The sequence below is a fragment of the Chaetura pelagica genome, unplaced genomic scaffold (assembly GCF_000747805.2).
Source record: "Chaetura pelagica isolate M959 unplaced genomic scaffold, ChaPel_1.0 scaffold379, whole genome shotgun sequence".
NCBI classification, from domain to species: Eukaryota; Metazoa; Chordata; class Aves; order Apodiformes; family Apodidae; genus Chaetura; species Chaetura pelagica.
In genome coordinates this window covers 234,766-252,306 of record NW_009954412.1, presented here as the reverse complement: position 1 = coordinate 252,306, position 17,541 = coordinate 234,766, and the positions used below count along the sequence as shown (strand labels likewise).

The 17,541-nt window shown below is 53.0% G+C and overlaps 2 protein-coding genes across 2 annotated transcripts; one reads left to right on the top strand and one right to left on the bottom strand.

The window, feature by feature from the left end:
* Positions 1 to 3,697, bottom strand: USB1 (U6 snRNA biogenesis 1). Its single transcript, XM_010004392.1, has 6 exons — positions 3,628 to 3,697; positions 3,337 to 3,520; positions 2,785 to 2,838; positions 1,515 to 1,620; positions 588 to 671; positions 1 to 105 (listed from the first exon to the last, which is right to left on the bottom strand). The coding sequence occupies exons 1-6, from the start codon at positions 3,695 to 3,697 to the stop codon at positions 1 to 3; spliced, it is 603 nt and encodes a 200-aa protein (XP_010002694.1).
* A 3,138-nt stretch (positions 3,698 to 6,835) lies between these two features.
* ZNF319 (zinc finger protein 319) lies at positions 6,836 to 8,634 on the top strand. Its single transcript, XM_010004376.1, has one exon. It carries the CDS (start codon positions 6,836 to 6,838, stop codon positions 8,489 to 8,491), a length of 1,656 nt encoding a protein of 551 aa, XP_010002678.1. The 3' UTR covers positions 8,492 to 8,634.
* The last annotated feature ends 8,907 nt before the right edge of the window (positions 8,635 to 17,541 follow it).

Here is a 17,541-nt window from a genome sequence, read left to right as displayed (position 1 = left end):
CTACCTCAAGGGGAAGGAGAAGTATTTGTTCCCTGACTTGCAGCGGATTTGTTCCCATTGGACACGCAGCAGAAGCGCTGAGTCCTCAAACCCATCCACGATGTCCTGTAAAAAGATGCAGGGACTAGTACCAGGAGGGTGCATCTGCCAGAGGACAGAGTCAGTAGCTCCCTCTCTGAATCAAGTCAGAGACAAGACTGTGGCTGGAAGCCCCTGACTTCCCTCTGGAGGCTAATTTAACTCACGCTCCTGCCAAAAGCTTCTCTTCATTGGCCCAGGCTGCCCAGGGAGATGGTTGAATCCCCATCCCTGGAGGCATTTAAAAGCCATGTATATGTGGTGCTGAGGGATGTGGCTTAAGCACTGGACTTGACAGAGCTGGGTTAATTGTTGGTAGAGTTGGGTTATGGTTGGACTTCATGATCTTACAGGTCTTTTCCAACCAGAATGACTCTGTGATTCTTCCAACTCAGGGAAGTTTGTCTTGCTCAGTGAAGAGAATTTCCCACTCTTTGCCCTTGGCCGGAAGAGGTGGCTGGACACCAGCTCTGTTCCTCCCCTGCTTTTCATGCTCTGTGGGGACCCACCTGTAGCTCCCGCAGACACTGCCCTTCCAGTTGGCCAGACAGGTCCCCGACACACCAGGCCAAGCTGATATGGAATGACGGGTCCTGAAGACAAACCAGTGAGCAGACGGTGAGGGTTAAAGGAGGGTTGGCAGCCACAGAAGGAGATTTGGTGGGATGCTACCCTGCCTGGGGTCACAGAGGCAGAGGGATTCCAAAGCTGGGAGCCCCCTCTGCCAGCTCAACAGTTGAGGAGTTTATATGGACAGCAGTGGAGATGAGTTTTGGGCTCCCCACCACAGCTTTTCTGGACACTGGCCAAGGCTGCTTGGTTCCTAGCCTCCCTGTGGTCAGCTCTGAAGAAGCTTTTTCAGCAGCACAGAGAACTTCTCACAGATGGTCCTGAAGTGGGTAGATCACTCCTGAATAACCTACAAGAGCCCCCTGCTCAACTCTGGAGACACAGAAATCAGGATTTGGCCCTTCAAAATCCAAAATCAATCCCTAAAGCTAGCACTAAAAAAAAAGAGACTGGATGGATGCCCCAGGAAACTCTCCAAGGAGAAGGCACAAGCATTACCCTCAGTCCCATAGTGATCACCCTAAGCTCATTCTATTCTAGGACAACTTTGCTTTGTGAAGAGCAGGGCAGAGACCATAATGTGTGTTCTGACCCTTTGCCCTAGCAACACTATTCTCAAGAGGCTACCAGGCAGTTAACATCCTTAGTCTCCTGCACAGGACACGATACAGAAGCCAGACTTGCACTAGTCCCATTCTCAGCAAGATCATGTTCAGGGCGTTAGTGTGAACATCACTGACCAGCCCTGAGGAGGCCGTTTCAGAGTCTAAGCTCCTGTTTATTTGGGGTGAACATATCATGGACCTCGAGTGGGGAATAAGCCAGCATGTCTGGACTGGCAAGGAATTAAGTGGGAGAACCCTCACCTTGTAGAATGTGGGAAGGTTAAATTCCTCCAGAACTCGGTCCACCTCTGAGACCAGCTCCAGCAGCTGGAAATGTCCAGTAGAGACCTCCAAGCCAATAAAGGTCCTACAGAAAGACAAGGAGAGACAGCAAGAGCCCTTTCACGCTGCAGAAAGTACAGCCATACGCAGCCCTGCTTTCCTACCAGGAAAATTCCCTCCTCCCTGACAAAAGATAATTTGAGGAATGTGAGGTTTAAGCCTTCAAGGATACTGATCATCCTTGAAAAAAAAAAAAAAAAGAACGTCTTGAAGAAAAATAAAGACGTTGTAGCAGGAAGACACAGAACTAGATGATACATCATGCAGATTTACTAGATTAACTCAGCACCTTTTGGGACATGAAAACTCATTTTCCAGGCAACGGGTGCCCCCAGAGGGTGTTCCAGCAGAGCACCATGCCGGGCCTGCGGGAGCCCTGCTCAAAAAGCGGAAGTTGCCGGAGGGGTTTTACGGTGGGAAAGGAAGTGGGAACGGGAAGTACCAGGCTGGGCTGACTGATCGAGGGGTTCCTCCTCAGAGAGTGGATGATGCTCTGTAGACTCCCAGAGGGTAGGGGAAGACTAAGTCACACTTTGTCCTGCCCATGACTACTGTGGGTCCCCATTGCCAGTAGATTTGGCAGCTTTTCACAGTTTTAATCACCTATGACATTTAAACTACTTAATTGCTTTCAATTGGAATCAGGCTTCTGAGCTGATACCCGCAGGAGAATCAACACCGTCTGAGCTACTTCTCTCCAGCTCTTTAAGTCCTGCATTGCAATTTGATAACAGACATTGCTGCCAGAAGAGGTGGCCCTCAGCTCTGCTGGCCCCAAGCTGCTCATGCTGGCACCAGGGTTTGTGAAACCACAGAGCAAACCCAATGGGAGAAGGCAGAGAACTTGGCTGCCTCCCTTAGCTGCTGGGAAACCATAGCATGAACCTAACCCCTGCTGCAGGTCATGTTGTGAACACATCTCCTCTTCGGAACACTGAAATCCTGCAGACTTGAGGTTTGGCAGCTGCTAATGAGACTACCAGCTTGTAGAGAATCAGTGCTCAAGATTTGTGCCAAGTGCCGGGTGAAAGGTGTGAAAGCTCTGCAGACAAGGTGATGATGGTGTATTGCCCTGTCACAGGGCTCAGCATGATCACCATGAGACAGGGACACTTTGATGGTTCACATCCACCCAGCACTTCACTCAGCCTTCTCCCCAGGCAGGCAGACTGCCTTGCTGCTCACTCACCTCGTTTTGTTCTGGTTGGTGTAAACCTTCACTTGGTCAGCCACGCAGAAGAACCTGAAATAAGAAAGATCCTATGTCAGCTGGTGGGGAAAAAAAAGAAAAAAGCAGAACATGGGGAAGGCACAGGATTTCTACTGAGCTGTGGAAAGATAAAAGCAAACGCATGCTGCAGTCAGACCAGTGCAACCAGAGCCCAGGAAGGCTCAAATCAATCCATTCCCCCCCCAGCTTTCCAGGCCTCCCAAGCCCTGAAGCAGGTGATGCGCAGTGGGCACCTGAGCCAGATGTATGCAATGAAATGACCTGTGTTTTATGGAATGGCACAACTTTGGCCTTGAAAGCTGAGACCTGACCTGTCTGGTGGTGGATCCTGAAGCAGGGAGGAAAACTCCCCAGGGCTTTGCTGGTGCAGCACCAGCTGCCATGTGTGACTTAGGGTGCAGATGCTGGTTGAAACACAGACCCAGAGGGAGCGGGAAGGTGTGGGGAGCCTCTCCTGGGGCTCTGTCATCCCTACCCGTGCAAGGAGGCCAAGGGCCCCGCAGACCCCACCTGTGGAAAGAGGCCAGGCGCTCCCGGAGGGAGCGGACAAAGGGCTGGATCCAGTGGTAGCGCAGCACCACACACTGCGAGAGGCTGACGTGGAACTCCTCCATGGCAGCCAGCGAGGAGACGTAGGTGCGAGCACGGGACAGCAGGATCTCCAGCAACTCCAGGAATTCCTCCTGGACGGTGTCTGCGGGGCAGCGCCGTCAGAGCCGGATCCGCGCCGGGACAGAGCTCCTGCCCCCGGCCGGTCCTGCGCGCTCCGGAAGATGGCTTCAGACTGGGGGAGCAAAATACCCGACTCCAGATGTCCAGTTCTTAATAAGGTTGGGAATACATTTTGTGTAAGTGAACAGGGCTGCTCCATGGAAATCCCAATCTCCTCCTCAGGAAAAGGCCCCGTGAATCCCGGCGACCAGCAGCTGACTCAGGACAAAGGGCTAACACAGTTTCCAGGGTGAGGAATGTTGGGGCAGTATTGAATCCCAGCCAAATGGAGTGGCTCATAGGAAGTACAAATGACCTTGAGGAATTAAAACAAGACCAGAAGGGCTTTGAGCCTGAAATCTGGAAACTGGAGGCAGTGTTTGAATGATAATATCTAAATAACCGAGAGGAATTTTGTTACAGTTAGTGCATTAGGGCCAGTGCCAAAATCTGTTTGTAGAAATTCCTTCTAGGATATGGCACAAATTATTTGCAGCAAGCAGGTCATGCTGTTCCAGAGGGCAGAAAGCAGAACAGTAGTCATGCTGTGGTTCTTCCCAGAGAAGAGATGGCAAATGGCTGGAAGCAGCAATACCAGCTAAAACTCCTGATTTAAACTCCTCCAGGCCCCTGGATGCTGAAGTTCCTCTGCACCCAAAGCCAACAATGATCCTTGCTCATTTGCTGAACACATTGGCAGGCAGCAAACAGTGATGACAAGAGGAGCATAGCAGAGCTGTATCCTACAGATACAGACTGAAGCCAGGAGGAAGAGCAGGTGAGCAGCAGCTCCCAGAATTTCAATTGGATTTGTTGTGATGAAGCCCTGGTCACTAAATGAGGAGGAACAGAAAGGGCTGGGAGATTTTCTGGAGGGGAATCAGGAGAAGAGAAACTTAATGGTGCTGATCTTACTCAAGATTACCACCAGGAGAAAAAGATCTCTTCTTTGGGAAAGAGGCACTTTGAAGAAATGTTCCAGGAAGGTCTATGTGAGCTTCTCCCACCGTGCTTGAAAGGAGAGGGATGTTGGCACAGGCTCAGTGAGGGTGACAGAACCAAACAAAATCACTGACAGCAGCACCACAGTTAAATGTTATTTTGCAATTTGTGGAAGGCTCAGTTTGCTTTTCCAAATCACTCCTAAACTTTGGTGTTGGTGCTTAAGAGTGGATGCAAACAACACAGGAAAAACTACTGATTTTAAAAAAGACCAATAAGGGCTACGGCAATTTATAGTTATGAATTTTTTGGCTTGTCAATGCCACTAGCGGCCGGGGAAGGCCCGGAGAGCTGGGAGCCCGGGGAGGCGGGAGCAGGAGCCGACCATGCCGTAGCGGGCCCTGCCCTGGGCTGCTTCTCCAGTTTGAAAGTACTTATGCTTTCCCGTCAGCTCTCCTTACATGGTTGTCGCTTCCCACCTCCCACGGAGGGATGAATTAGGCTGGGAGCCGTGCAGAGCCCTCGGTAAGCCAAGGTTGGTGTTTCTTACTCTTTTCAAGCTTCTCCTCCGCATTAGGCCGGATGGTCTGAGATGCGCCGCGGTTGGGTTCCTCCTGCTGTGGTTAACGTTGCCTGCGGGGGAAGGTGGCGGCTGTGCTGTGCTCAAGTGTTGTATCCCATCCAGCGCGGGTGCTAGGTGTCCTAACTGCAAGCCCTCCCTTCGTGTCGGCAGCCAAGGTGAGCTATGGAGGAGAAAGGGGAGGTCATGGGTACCTGCAGGGCTGCCGTGTGGGGTCTTTGGGCATTTAACTGCCCAAAATTGTGCCGGTGGTATTCAGTGCAGCAATGCAGCATCCCCATAGGCAGAATCATGGTCCAGTGCTGCCTGAGCTGTGGGGCACGGTCTAGTCTCAGCTGAGCACTCTAGGAAGTGAGTTTCTCTGCTGTTCCTTATCACTTAGTTTTAAATGCAACACCTTCCTGGAAGACCAAGGTTTTACTTACCTTGAGCAGGTGATTTGACACAGAAATGGGTTTGCCCTTGTGGGGTTAGGGGCTCATGGAACAGGGGCACTAGCTGCTGGTTCTCACCAAGACCTGGACACTTCCTCTCTTGTGGTGCACTGGCACTGCTGCTATCTGCTGTTCACAGGTGGGTTTTACTCTCCTCTAAGTTGATACCAGGTTTTACTGGACATCTCTAGAAAAACTGGAATTTTTTCAGTGAGCAAAACCCCTGTGATGCTCTGTGGTAAGGACAGACAGGAGTTCTGGTGTAGGTTGTTTGGCTCCAGTGTATTTTATTTTGTGGTTTGGTAGGACGTTCAGCCATTGCTTAAATGCTTCTTTTATCTTCACAGATATTACTGTGCACAATCCCTGGGTTTCTGTGTTTTGTCTGATAGGATAATGTTGAGGGAAAACCTTCCCATGAGCTCTCTGGCTCTTCCTAGTTTTCAAGTTCTGCCCAGAGAGGGGGAAATTGCTTACATACATCCCTTGGGTAATGTGTCCAATGCTCAACCTGCAGAGGAGCAGAGCTGCTTCACATGGGTGTTTTCAGCTGGAGTGGGATCAGGCTGGGATCTGCTCTGATACCTGTAACATCTAACCTTGTAGCTTCTTGATTGCACAGCATTTGGTGTCTCTCAGCCCATGCAGAGAGACCAAGAGAGATCCAGCCACTCGGGATCAGGCTGAGCTGAGGGGACATGGGCAGTTGTGCTGCCTCTCCTGAGAGCACAGCACTGGAACGTCTTGCCTGGCTGTGGCTGGGCAGAGCCCAACCCTTTCTGGGATGAGCACACCTTGTCCCAGGCCCTTTGCAGATCAGCAAGGGGGTTCTGGTTCTGCATAGCTTTCCCACACTGCTTCCTGGAAGCTTTGCAGGGATGCAGGAGAGTTTTTGAAGTGAGCTGGGAGGAAGGTTGACAAGAGTTCCTCATCAAGACCTGACGTGAGATGTCTTCTTCTTTGCAGAGAGAGCTGCTCCCTCGGCTGCCTCCCCTCACCATTTCCAAATGTGAGCACGTTGCAGCCAGCACGGAGAAGGGCCTCTTCTTGTCTTCAAAGCACTTGCTTCCACCTCCTGTTTTTTTTTGTCCAAAAAAGAAAAAGCCAAATCAAACCAGTCCACTAAGAACTCGTGCTGATCCAAGGAGGAGGCTGTAGAGTCTCAGTCACCTCTCTGCTTCCCAAGATCCTGGCTGTGGGCTGGATTTTCTGTCCTCGACTTCAGGGGATCAGCTACGGGATATCAGGATCTTGGATACTTGGAATTTTTGCTATTACTTGAACCCTTTCAAACAAGAAGCTGAAGCTGTCACTGTTAAAATCCTGTTTTTTTTTCCCAAGCATGTCAGAAAGCTGGCAGCAGCAACAGCAGCAACCGCAGCAGCCGCCACCGCAGCACCACGCCGGAGCAGCTGCCCTGCCAGAGCACTCCATCCCACCCAGCACTGCTGAGAACCCCTTGGGCTGTGCTGTCTACGGCATCCTGCTCCAAGCAGACCCCAGCCTGCAGCACCACCAGCATGCCCCTCTCCAGGCTGGAGAGCAGTCCCACAAATGTGGTGTGTGTGGCCACGACCTCACTCACCTCTCCAACCCCCATGAGCACCAGTGCTTGCCAGGCCACGACCGCTCTTTCCAGTGTACCCAGTGCCTGAAGATCTTCCACCAGGCCACTGACCTCCTCGAACACCAGTGCATCCAGGTGGAACAGAAGCCCTTTGTGTGTGGCGTCTGCAAGATGGGCTTCTCCCTCCTGACCTCGCTGGCACAGCACCACAATGTCCACAACGGCAATGCCATGAAGTGCTCCATCTGTGAGAAGACCTACAAGCCTCCTGAGGCAGAGCATTCTCAGCCTCTTGACCCCTCGGAGAAGCCCTATAGCTGCTCCATCTGTCAGAAGACCTTCAAGCACCTCTCAGAGCTGTCCCGGCATGAGCGCATACACACTGGTGAGAAGCCGTACAAGTGCACTCTGTGTGACAAGAGCTTCAGCCAGTCATCCCACCTGGTGCACCACAAGCGGACGCACAGCTCAGAGCGGCCTTACAAGTGCACGGTGTGCGAGAAGACCTTCAAGCACCGCTCCCACCTGGTGCGCCACATGTACGCACACTCCGGGGAGCACCTCTTCAAGTGCAACATCTGTGAGCTGCACTTCAAGGAGTCATCGGAGCTGCTGCAGCACCCCTGCACGCCCAGCGGGGAACGGCCCTTCCGCTGCAGTGAGTGCCAGAAGGCCTTCAAGCGGCCCTCGGACCTGCGGCAGCACGAGCGGACGCACAGTGAGGAGCGGCCCTTCAAGTGTGACCTCTGTCAGATGAGCTTCAAGCAGCAGTATGCGCTCATGCGTCACCGCCGCACACATAAGGCTGAGGAGCCCTTCAAGTGCAACCTATGTGAGAAGGGCTTTGTGCAGCCCTCACACTTGGTGTACCATCAGCATGTGCACGGCATAGAAAACCTCTTCAAGTGCAATGTGTGCCAGAAGGGCTTCAACCAGTCCTCGGAGCTATTGCGGCACAAGTGTGTGCAGAATGCAGAGCGGCCCTTCAAGTGCGCGGTGTGCAACAAGTCCTACAAGCGGGCCTCAGCTCTGCAGAAGCACCAGCTGGCCCACTGTGCTGAGAAGCCGCTCAAGTGCACGCTCTGCGAGAGACGTTTCTTCTCCTCCTCCGAGTTCGTGCAGCACCGCTGCGACCCAGCCCGCGAGAAGCCTCTCAAGTGCCCCGACTGTGAAAAGCGGTTCAAGTACGCCTCGGACCTGCAGCGCCACCGGCGTGTCCACACTGGTGAGAAGCCCTACAAGTGCCATTCCTGCGAGAAGGCCTTCAAGCAGCGCGAGCACCTCAACAAGCACCACAGTGTGCATGCCCGGGAGCAGCAGTACAAGTGCATGTGGTGTGGGGAACGGTTCCTGGACTTGGGCCTGCTGCAGGAGCACAGTGTCCAGCACACAGCTGAGGGCGCCTACCAGGTGGCTGCCTGCTTGCCCTGAGCCTCCCATCCTTTGGTGGCTTTTGGCTAGTGTGTGACACTCTCAAGCCTCAGCCTCCCCTTCCCTCTCTCCTCAGTTGCAGACGGCCTCTGGGGAGCTTTAGGAAAAGGGGAGGTATGGTGGGTGACCTTTCCTCTGGCTGCTGTGGTTCACATGTCGCCTCTAGCGCAGGGGCAACAGATGACATGAAAAACTCGGAAGTGGGAAAGAGGAAGGGAGGGACGTGGGGAGAGGAAATGATGCCTGTAGTTGACTGGGGTCCCCTGGACCATCACTCAGGTTGTACCTGCAGTTCCAGTACTGGGAGCTCAGCTGCAGGCCACGGGCACCAGCCTTTTGCCTGCAGCCTCATTCCCCTGCCCTGCCTGGTAGAGGGGACTGGGAAACTCCTCCTGGAGCAGGCTCTGAAGCAGGGCAGAGCCAGCCCTCACTTCTGGGGCTTGCTGCTCAGCAAGGAAGCATCAGGTTTCTGCTGTGGGGATATCCCAACTTTCTTGGTCCATGCTCCTCTGAGAGGACCATTTCAGATCATTAGTGTTGATTGACTTCCCTGACCTCCTGTGCTCTCCCTCTTTCTAGAGTGTAGAAAGGGAAAAGCCATGGGGCTACCCAGCTCCAAAAAGCACTTTGGCATTGCTGCTTTTGCATTCACACTCTGCCAGGTTTCTGAAGGAGCCTGCCTGCCCCCCATCCCAGCCAGCAGAACAGGGAAGAGTAGCAAGTGCTGCGTCGGTACCGGAGAGCATGGGGAAGAGCAGCCCCTGCTCCTGGCTGAGAGCTACTTCCTGAGGGACATAGCTCTCCTGCCAAGACTCACCTCCAGCCCCTTCACTGTTGGCAGTGCTTGAGCCATTAGCCTATCTCTGGAGGGTCAGGCAAATCGCCAGCCCAGAAGTTCCAACACTAAAGCTTGACGCAAACACTACTAATAACCTGTAACTCCAGAGATGTGACCATGGTGGATGGTGGCCCAGGCTCTGTGGTGGGAGCTTGGTGTCTGATCTGCTGGGGAGAACTGGAGCAAGCCAGGAGAACCCTTCCTGGCCTGCAGGTTTGTCTCCACAGGGACGGGAAGGTTAGCAGTGGGTGAGGGGGGAGTGTATTTTCTATCCCCTCTGACAGGAGTCCTCTTTGCTCTTTCTTTACCTCTTCTGTATTTTTCAGGTTTTGCACAGTTCTTGTAAACATCACTTAAAAATAAATTTCCCCTAGCAAGGTTGATGCAGCCTCAGGTGTTTTCCTCTGCAGGATTTTGCTGGCTTCTCATGTCCAAGAGACCTGTTGCATGTCAGTTAGATGCCTTGGAGGTTGAAGGGTGCTTCCTAGGTTGACCACTAGCCTTCTCTCCACCTTTGGAGGTACTAAGACATTAAATACCCATCTGTGGGAATTTTCAAGCCCTGACTGGATGTGGTCCTGGACAACCCGCTTATAGCCGACCCTGTGCCTGCAGGAGGTTGGACTACATGATCTCCAGAGGTCCCTGCCAGCTTCAGCTCTTCTGTGATCTTGGCTGGCTGTTGCCTGAGGTGCGAGCATTGTGATGAACTGTAATTACTGAACAGCAGCCCATGTGCTGCATAGGTGATTAGGACAAGTTTAATAAATGTTGACCATGGCAAGTGTAGACAGATGAACCTTGCAGGGAGTTGGGCTGTGCCTGTTTTGCTGGCAGGGGATGCTCATCTAAAAGGTGGAGGAAGGCTTGCCTTTTCATCTCCATCACAGTGAAAGAGAAGGGATGTGCTTCCGGGGGCTGGGACACTAGTGATAAATCTGACCCTGGAGCTGAGTCTTCATGCTCAGCTTTAGGAAGGTTAGAGCAGACCTTGTTCTCTGCTGCACAAGGAAGAGGGACTGATGGTTATCCTACTTCATGCTGCCTCAAAGATGTAGAACTTCCTACCGAGTTACTTTTTGCTTTTTTCTTTTTTTAAAAAAAAACAAAACAGTTTGTTAATATTCATTAAAAAATACTGTATAGTTTAAGTTGATGTCATTCTGGATCTTAAAAAAAAAAAAGATAACTTGGATTCCTAAAGAGCTTTTTTGGTTCTAGGTAGTTGGTTTTTGCTGTTTAATATGTAGTAAGTTCGGTGTATGCTTTACTGTAGGAGTAAGAAGTAATCCAAACCAAGGAAGGCTGATCCTGTCTTTACAGAAGGGCTTGGTGGGACTGAGGCCAGGTGGGGAGCATGGACCCACCTCAACCCTTGCTCTGTTCCTGCCTTGGGCCATGGCCAGCTCTGCCCTAGCTAGCCTGGTGCAGCTGCCACTGGTCCCATAGATTTGGGGGTTTGGTGGTTTCCCTCCTTGAGCACAACCCCAGCAGTCAGGACCAGCACCCTGAGCTGAGAGCTTGCAGAGTGCCTCCTCTTTAGTAGGAGGAGGGTGGAAAATGGAGGCCGCTGGAGCCTCTGAGGGCTCTTGTGGCTGTATTTCTTTCTGGAAATAATTATTTTTCTGCTTTCTTCACTCCCCAGGGTCCAGATGGCTTGACAACCTTGGGTACTCAGGGCAGAGGGCTCGTGGTAGGCTCGAGACATGGCTCTGGTCACGACTCTGCACCATGGGCCATGGAGCTGCCACATCCTATCCTCTTGGTACCACCTGGGCTCAAAGACCTTTGGGAAGTGTTTCCCTCATGCTGAGCAGTTGAGAAAGCCTTTAGTGTCCCAGCAAGGAGCTCCTGCTCCACCTGGGACGTGGAAACAGCCAAGCAGCACCCTGTGCCTGGGGGAGAGGGAATGCTGTGGAGAGCTTGGCAGGCATGAGCCCAGGTCCAGGTTGTTAGCTGGTGTCTGTCTGTAGGTGTCTCCAGGTTGGAAAACATCTTGGTGCAGTGTTAGAATGTCATGAAGTAGGACTGGCTGTGGGCCTGCGATGTATCAGTCTCTTACTCTTGTTTGCTGCCCTGCAACCAACGAAATCCAATAGAAGTCCATGATGACTTCTGGTGCCAGAACTTGGTGGTGGCTGGTGGCAGTGTGGAGCCTTGGTTATATTTTGTAGGGTGACTGTCCAGTTGGAAGGAGCTGTGTTGTGGCCAGGCAGGCTGGGGGGGCAGGGCTGGCTCCCTTGCTATGCTGTTGGGTCAGGTTTTGTATTTTGAGGTGAGATGTGATGGAAGTGGCAGGAGGAGCTGAGTGGTGCTCAGGGGGGCAGGGGCTGGCCCGGGGGGTCAATATTCCCTGGGCACCACAGTGCGAAGGGCCCTCTGCTAACTGCTGGTGTTTCCTTTTCAAACCAAAGAGCAGTTGTAGCCTCTTGAGAGCAAAACATGTTTCTGCTCAGTATCTGTGTTGCAATTCACTTCTGACAAATATTTGAAGAGACTTTCAGGCTTCTCCCTGCTGCCTCCACTTGGCCTCTCACTTCACTCGTCACTGCACCCAGAAGGTTGCTGTGCTGGAGCTGGTGCTGTCTCAGCCTGTGGCAAGTGCTTGCACGTGTCATTGAGTCCATGTTGCCAGTCTGCCTGTAGGTGCTCTGAGGGTTCTCTTTGGTGGGTAGCTTCAGCATAGGATGCCCCTAGAGAGGTGTCAGGGAGGGTTAGGTTGGCTGAAGGTGTTGAGGATGTCCAGGAGACAAACCCTGCTCTCTAGGTCTGCTGTTCCACTGGCTTAATGGGTCCAGGAAAAGGGAAGTCTGTTTGCTGGTCATTTTTCCCATCTTCACTTCCCCTTACCCTACCTGCAGGATGCCTTGAGCTGTGTCTCAGCCTCTTCCCCTCCACACTTTTTTGCTCATACTTTTACAAGACCTTCTAGGCTTCTTTGGCCCTTGTTGAGTTCTTTATAAGCAGCGCTTTGGTTTTCATCCCTTCTTCCATTTTGACTGCAAAGTCTCTTCTCTGTCTACTCCCCCACTCTTGCCCCAAATTACTCATTCCAGCTGGATTCAGGTCATGCCAAGCCACTGATGATACACTCAGGTGTTTGGGACCCTTGCTGGAACCCAGTGGGTGCTGCTGGTCCTTCCCCCATGAGGTGGCCTGTCCCTCTAGGCATGGGTGACACTGTGCCTGGCTGGGTTGTGTCTGTGGTGCAGGTGGCTCTGGTGAGTGACTGTGCTGGGACCAGGAGCTGGAGGAAACAGGCACTGGGATGAGAGTGGCCATTTCCATGGTGGATTCCTCTGCTACATCTCCAAGGGTGGGAATTAAATCAGTGGAGGGCTGTTAGACATTCCTGGGGAGAAGTCATGGTGCTGGGGGAGTTGGACTGCTCAGTTCTCCTGGGAATGTCTCTGGAGCAGCTGTTTGCATCAGGCTTAGCGGAATTAGCCATGAAATGGACACCCCTGAGACCTTGGGTATGCCCAGGTGGCCCTGCCAGCTCTCCAAGTAGCAGATGCCACCCTTATGTGGGGAGAGAAGATGGGCTGTTCTCCACACTTCCTACCTGCGTGGGAAGATGTGCATGCTCTGGTCTTGGGGCCCACATTCTGGAGTGGGGGGCGAGGGGAGAGGCATCCCTGGCAGTGGTTTGGGACCATTCCTGGGTGCTCAACCTGACTTTGCACTGGCAGGAAGGAGGCACTTTTGACATTTCCCTTGAGTATTTCTCATCAAGTCCAGGCTGCAGCCAGAGCCTGGCTATTCCTAAGAAACAAAACAGCCCTTTGTTCTTCAGAGTTTGCTTCGTGCTCCATTGGGTGGCAAGTTCACATGCAGGAGGGTCCCTGCAAACACGGGCCTAGGGCCGAGATGCACCGAGGGCAGGGGCCAAGGCCTCCCCACTGCCAGCTTCCTGCTGCACTCCAGGTGTGAAGATGCTGTTCTTGCAGCACACCCAGGATGCTTAGCAGGGAGAGCAGGACCACAGGTAGGAACTGGACCACAAACTTGTCTCCATGAGTCTCCAAGCTTTGGATCCAAGGGCCGATGAGGTTCTCAGGCTCCTCCTGACCTGTGCTTGTGCCTTGGCAGAGTTCCCAGGGCTGTGGGAAGTTGCAGCCAAGGGTGAAGTTTGTGTGGCCTGCAGTGCCTTTAACACTGCTCCCTGTGTGTTTCTAAGATGATACTCCATGTATGTGTGTATATAATATTGTATTAACACATCTGGCTCTTCTGTGTGAGTGTCAAATGATTTTGCTTTACTAATAAATTTATAGTTATTTATATCTTCCTGTGGATGTGTAAGACTTCTGGAGCAGAGGCCTTGTGCTGGGCATTACCTCCCCTCTCTGTCTTTGTGCTCTGTCTCTGCTTGATTTTTTTTTATTATTTTTTTTCATTTTTTTCTTTATTTCTTCAGATTTTTATTTTTTTTTAATGTAGAAATGGTGGTTCCTCTGCCTGGTTACCAAGAGTTGAGACTCTGGGTATGGGCAGTCTCCCAGGGGCCAAAAGCAAAGCACAGTCTGCAGGGTGATTTTCTCCTTGCTAGAGGTAGGCTGCTCCATCCTTGGGGCAAAACTTGCTGCTGGGGCTTCAGGGCAGAAGGAGGCAGGATTCCCTGCCTGCCAGGAAGGAGCAACCATTCAGGAGGCAGAAGCTGGTGTGTGTTGTGCTCGTAGGACACCACCCTCACAGATCATGACTGTTTCAGCTTTCCCAGAAGGGTTACAGCTTCTGTTTGAAGATGTGGAAAGGGGATGGGAAACTGAGGCAAGAATGGGGACATCATTCACCCGGGATGCTTTGGCTAGGAGACATCTCAGCATCCCTTCTCAGCTGCCTGCTCCATCCAGAGCTCCTTCAATTACACTGGAGAGGTGTTCAGGAGGAGGAGGAGCCATGTCCACATCTCAGGCAAGAGGCAGCTTGGGCTCCAGGAGGGTGTCTGGGGGCAGAGGGGAAATACTTTTTCCTCCTGCCCTTATTTCCTATTCCAGGCTGGGTGATTTCCATGGGAAGATGAAAAGCATCTTAAGCTGTGTCTGTGTTTGAGCTTTGTGATTTGAGGAAATACTCCATATCCTCAGGCCAGGCAGGCAAACTTCATTGGCCACACAGGTGCTTTGATAGGACTTTTGCTTTCCCTAAATCCCAGGAAAGCTGCACAATTTTTGCACATACCAGAGCCCCAGGTTCTTGCTGAGGGAGGACTGGGAGTGCTTGGTGGGATCAGCATCTTCTTGGCACCTTATTAAGAGCCCCTTAAGGTCTTGTTGCTTTTCCAGAAGACCTTACGTACTCAGCAGATGTTCCCCATGCAGGTGTTATCCCTCCTGCCTGACCCCCAGAAAGTATAAGCCAGGGATGCAAACAGAAGGATGGCAGAAGTGGATGGGAACTTCAGCAAATGTGCCAGGAGCAGTGGCAGCATCGCCCAAGTGAGGAGCTGAACCTTCCCCTCCCTCCCCGGGGTTCTGGGCATTTGCTTGCAGAAGTAAGTCAAAGACCTTTGTAGGCAGGTCTGGCTGGAAGAGGAAGTGTCTCTGCAGAGTGTTTTCAGAGGAGATGCAATTTAGCCAGTAGGAGGTATGGCTTGTTTTGAACCCCTTTGCTGCAGGATTTCACAAGCCTGAGCCTGCAAAAGTCCACTTGAAGCTGTCCTTGCATTACTTTGCTCTTTCCGGCAGTGCTGTCTTCTCAGGTGGGATCTGGGCAGCCTTCTGCAAGGTGGGACCTGGGCCAGGCTAGGCCCCAAGGGGTTCAGGATTTGCCCTGTGCCAGTTCCATGGCTGGTCCTGCTGCAAGAGCAGTGAGTCAAAGTAATGCTGAGCCTGTTTGGGAGCTACTGCTGCTTCCCAGGAGCTTGCACATGGAGCTCTTGAGCTCAACCACAGCTTGCTTCCTCCACAGGGGTGGTTTTACCTGGTGATCCAGCATTTCCAAGGCATTACACAGCAACTTCCTGCCCTGCTTTCAAAGCCTAGGCTCCCCTGCCACCCCCAGCGCAGGGGTCAGCATCTGTCTGGCAGTGGGGAGCAGAGGGTTTGCCCTCTCCTGTGGAATGTGCATTAGAGGCAGATGGAGGTGCTGACAAGTTCATCTGAGATAGTATTTTTTTGGTGCTGGAGCATCTCCTGCCCTGGGACTCAGCACCTGCAGCCCCTGCAGCCTGGGGATGGAGGCAGCATCCCTGCAGTGGCCACCTCTGGGCTCATCCTGCTTCCTGGGGCAGGCTGGGCCCGGAAAGCAGCAGTGGTGGCCCCTCTGCTCCACGTGACAATGGCTTGCGCATATGGGCTTTGGCACATTCATGGATGCAGCTCATCTCTCATCCTTTAGCACTGTGGAGGCTGGAGGTAGCATGAGTGGCTGGGGAGGTGAAGGGACACATGGGGGCCACCTGCACCCAAGGTTTGTGAGCACATGATGTGCCAGTCCTGGGCTGAGGGTCTGAGCCCACCCCAAGGAGGGGGAAATCAGAGTGAACAGGGCTGCCTGGGCTAGGATGGGAGCCCCTGAGCTCCTCTGCTGGACACCATGAAGGCTTTGCTGCTGATTCCTGCTAGGACAGGGACAGCTCTGCTGGCTGGAGTCATGGGGAGCGAAGTGAGAAGAGCTGAGGCTGGGTAATGACTTTAGTAGCCTCAAGGCCTGGGAGAATGTGGCAAGCACCTTTGAATCATGTTTTTGCCATTAAAATCGGTGCCAATGCTGAGCTCTAAGCAGTTATCACTCTGCTTCAGAGTGAACAGTATCTCAAAAATACAGGAATGACTTTCAGTCGGCTTCCGCAATGATTTGGGAGACTGCTGCTCTGTGCCTCAGTTTCCCTAGCTGTGAAGCAAAGCTGCAGAGGTGCTGGGCTGGGCCAGACAGGGATTGTCGCTCTGGGCCAAGGAAGAAGGAATCAGGTCAGAGGGGTCTGGCTCTGGGGAGCTCTGGTCAAAGACAAAAGCTGGGGCTGAACATGGAGCAGCAAAGCCGTGCAGGTACCAGGATTCTGAGCAGGGCTGAGATTAGGGGCAATGGAAAGGACCAGCAGTCACGCAGGGCCAGAGGTAAACGGATCAGGCAGCAATTGGCAGGCTCAGCAAGGGGAGGCTTAGCTCAGCCCAGCATGGATCTGCTGCCTCTGCCCAAGATCCTCCAGGGTCTGGGGCAGGGCCATGGGCCCATCACCCTTGTGTCACCCCACAGGATTTCAGCAGCCCTGTTGCTGCTCCTTTGTGAGTCCCACCCGTGCCTGGTGAGACAAGAACTTTCCCTGGACTCCCACCCAGCCAGTGAGTGCCCACAGGAGCTTTGGTGGTTCTGGTGTTTTGGGGGATACTCAAACCTACTTGATTTTTGAGTTACCTTGGCACCATCCCACATCCAAGCCAGGCTGGCTGCTGGAAGTAGAGGCGTTCAGGACAGCTGGGTGTCAGTAATCCCATTTGCAGGCAGTGCTGGGCTAATCCCTGCAGAGCCCTGAGCGGATTGGAGTCGGTTTTGGGGGTCAGTGGCGAGCTGCGGTGGCCAAGGGAGCCCACGCATTGCCGGGGGTGGCTTCCTTGGGAGGTGGCAACGAGTGCAGGGGTAAGTGGCAGTGATGGAGGTGAGGGATGCGGCTGGGGTTTCTGCAGGGTCACCCCTGCACGTAAGATAGAGATTTGGTGCTGTGAAGTGGAGCTGGAAGTTGAACTGCGGTGGAGACACAGGTCCAGGGTGGGGATGTGCGTCCATGGGGAGCGATGGTGCCAGAGTGATCGAGCTGGGTAATGTGGAGGGGTTTGATCTGGTGCCAGAGGGGAGGGAAAGGCTGCAGTGCTCCCTGCTCTGAAAGAGGATAGTGGGTCTGAGCCCCACTTCTTGCTCTCAGGCTGAGACCCTTCCCGCTTGCACAAGCCCTGCGGAGCTGCCACCCATTGGCAGTGACACTGGCCAGTGTCTGCAGTACCAGGGATTGCTTTGGGTGCCATCACAGACAAATCCTGGCTGCTTATTCCTATTTTTCCTAGCAACTAGTGGGTTTTGGGGACTCACAAGTGTTCCTGCCCCTCTCTCGTTTGGATGTGCTGGAGGAACAGCCCTTGCCCTTCACTTCCCAGGACAAGGACAGGCTGAAGCCCTCTAGGCTTTTACCACTGTGCAGGCTTTTAGTGAGGGAGGAGGACACTTCAGCTGGCTGGGGGGGCTCTCTCCAGCCCCAGGGGACTTTTCTCTAGCC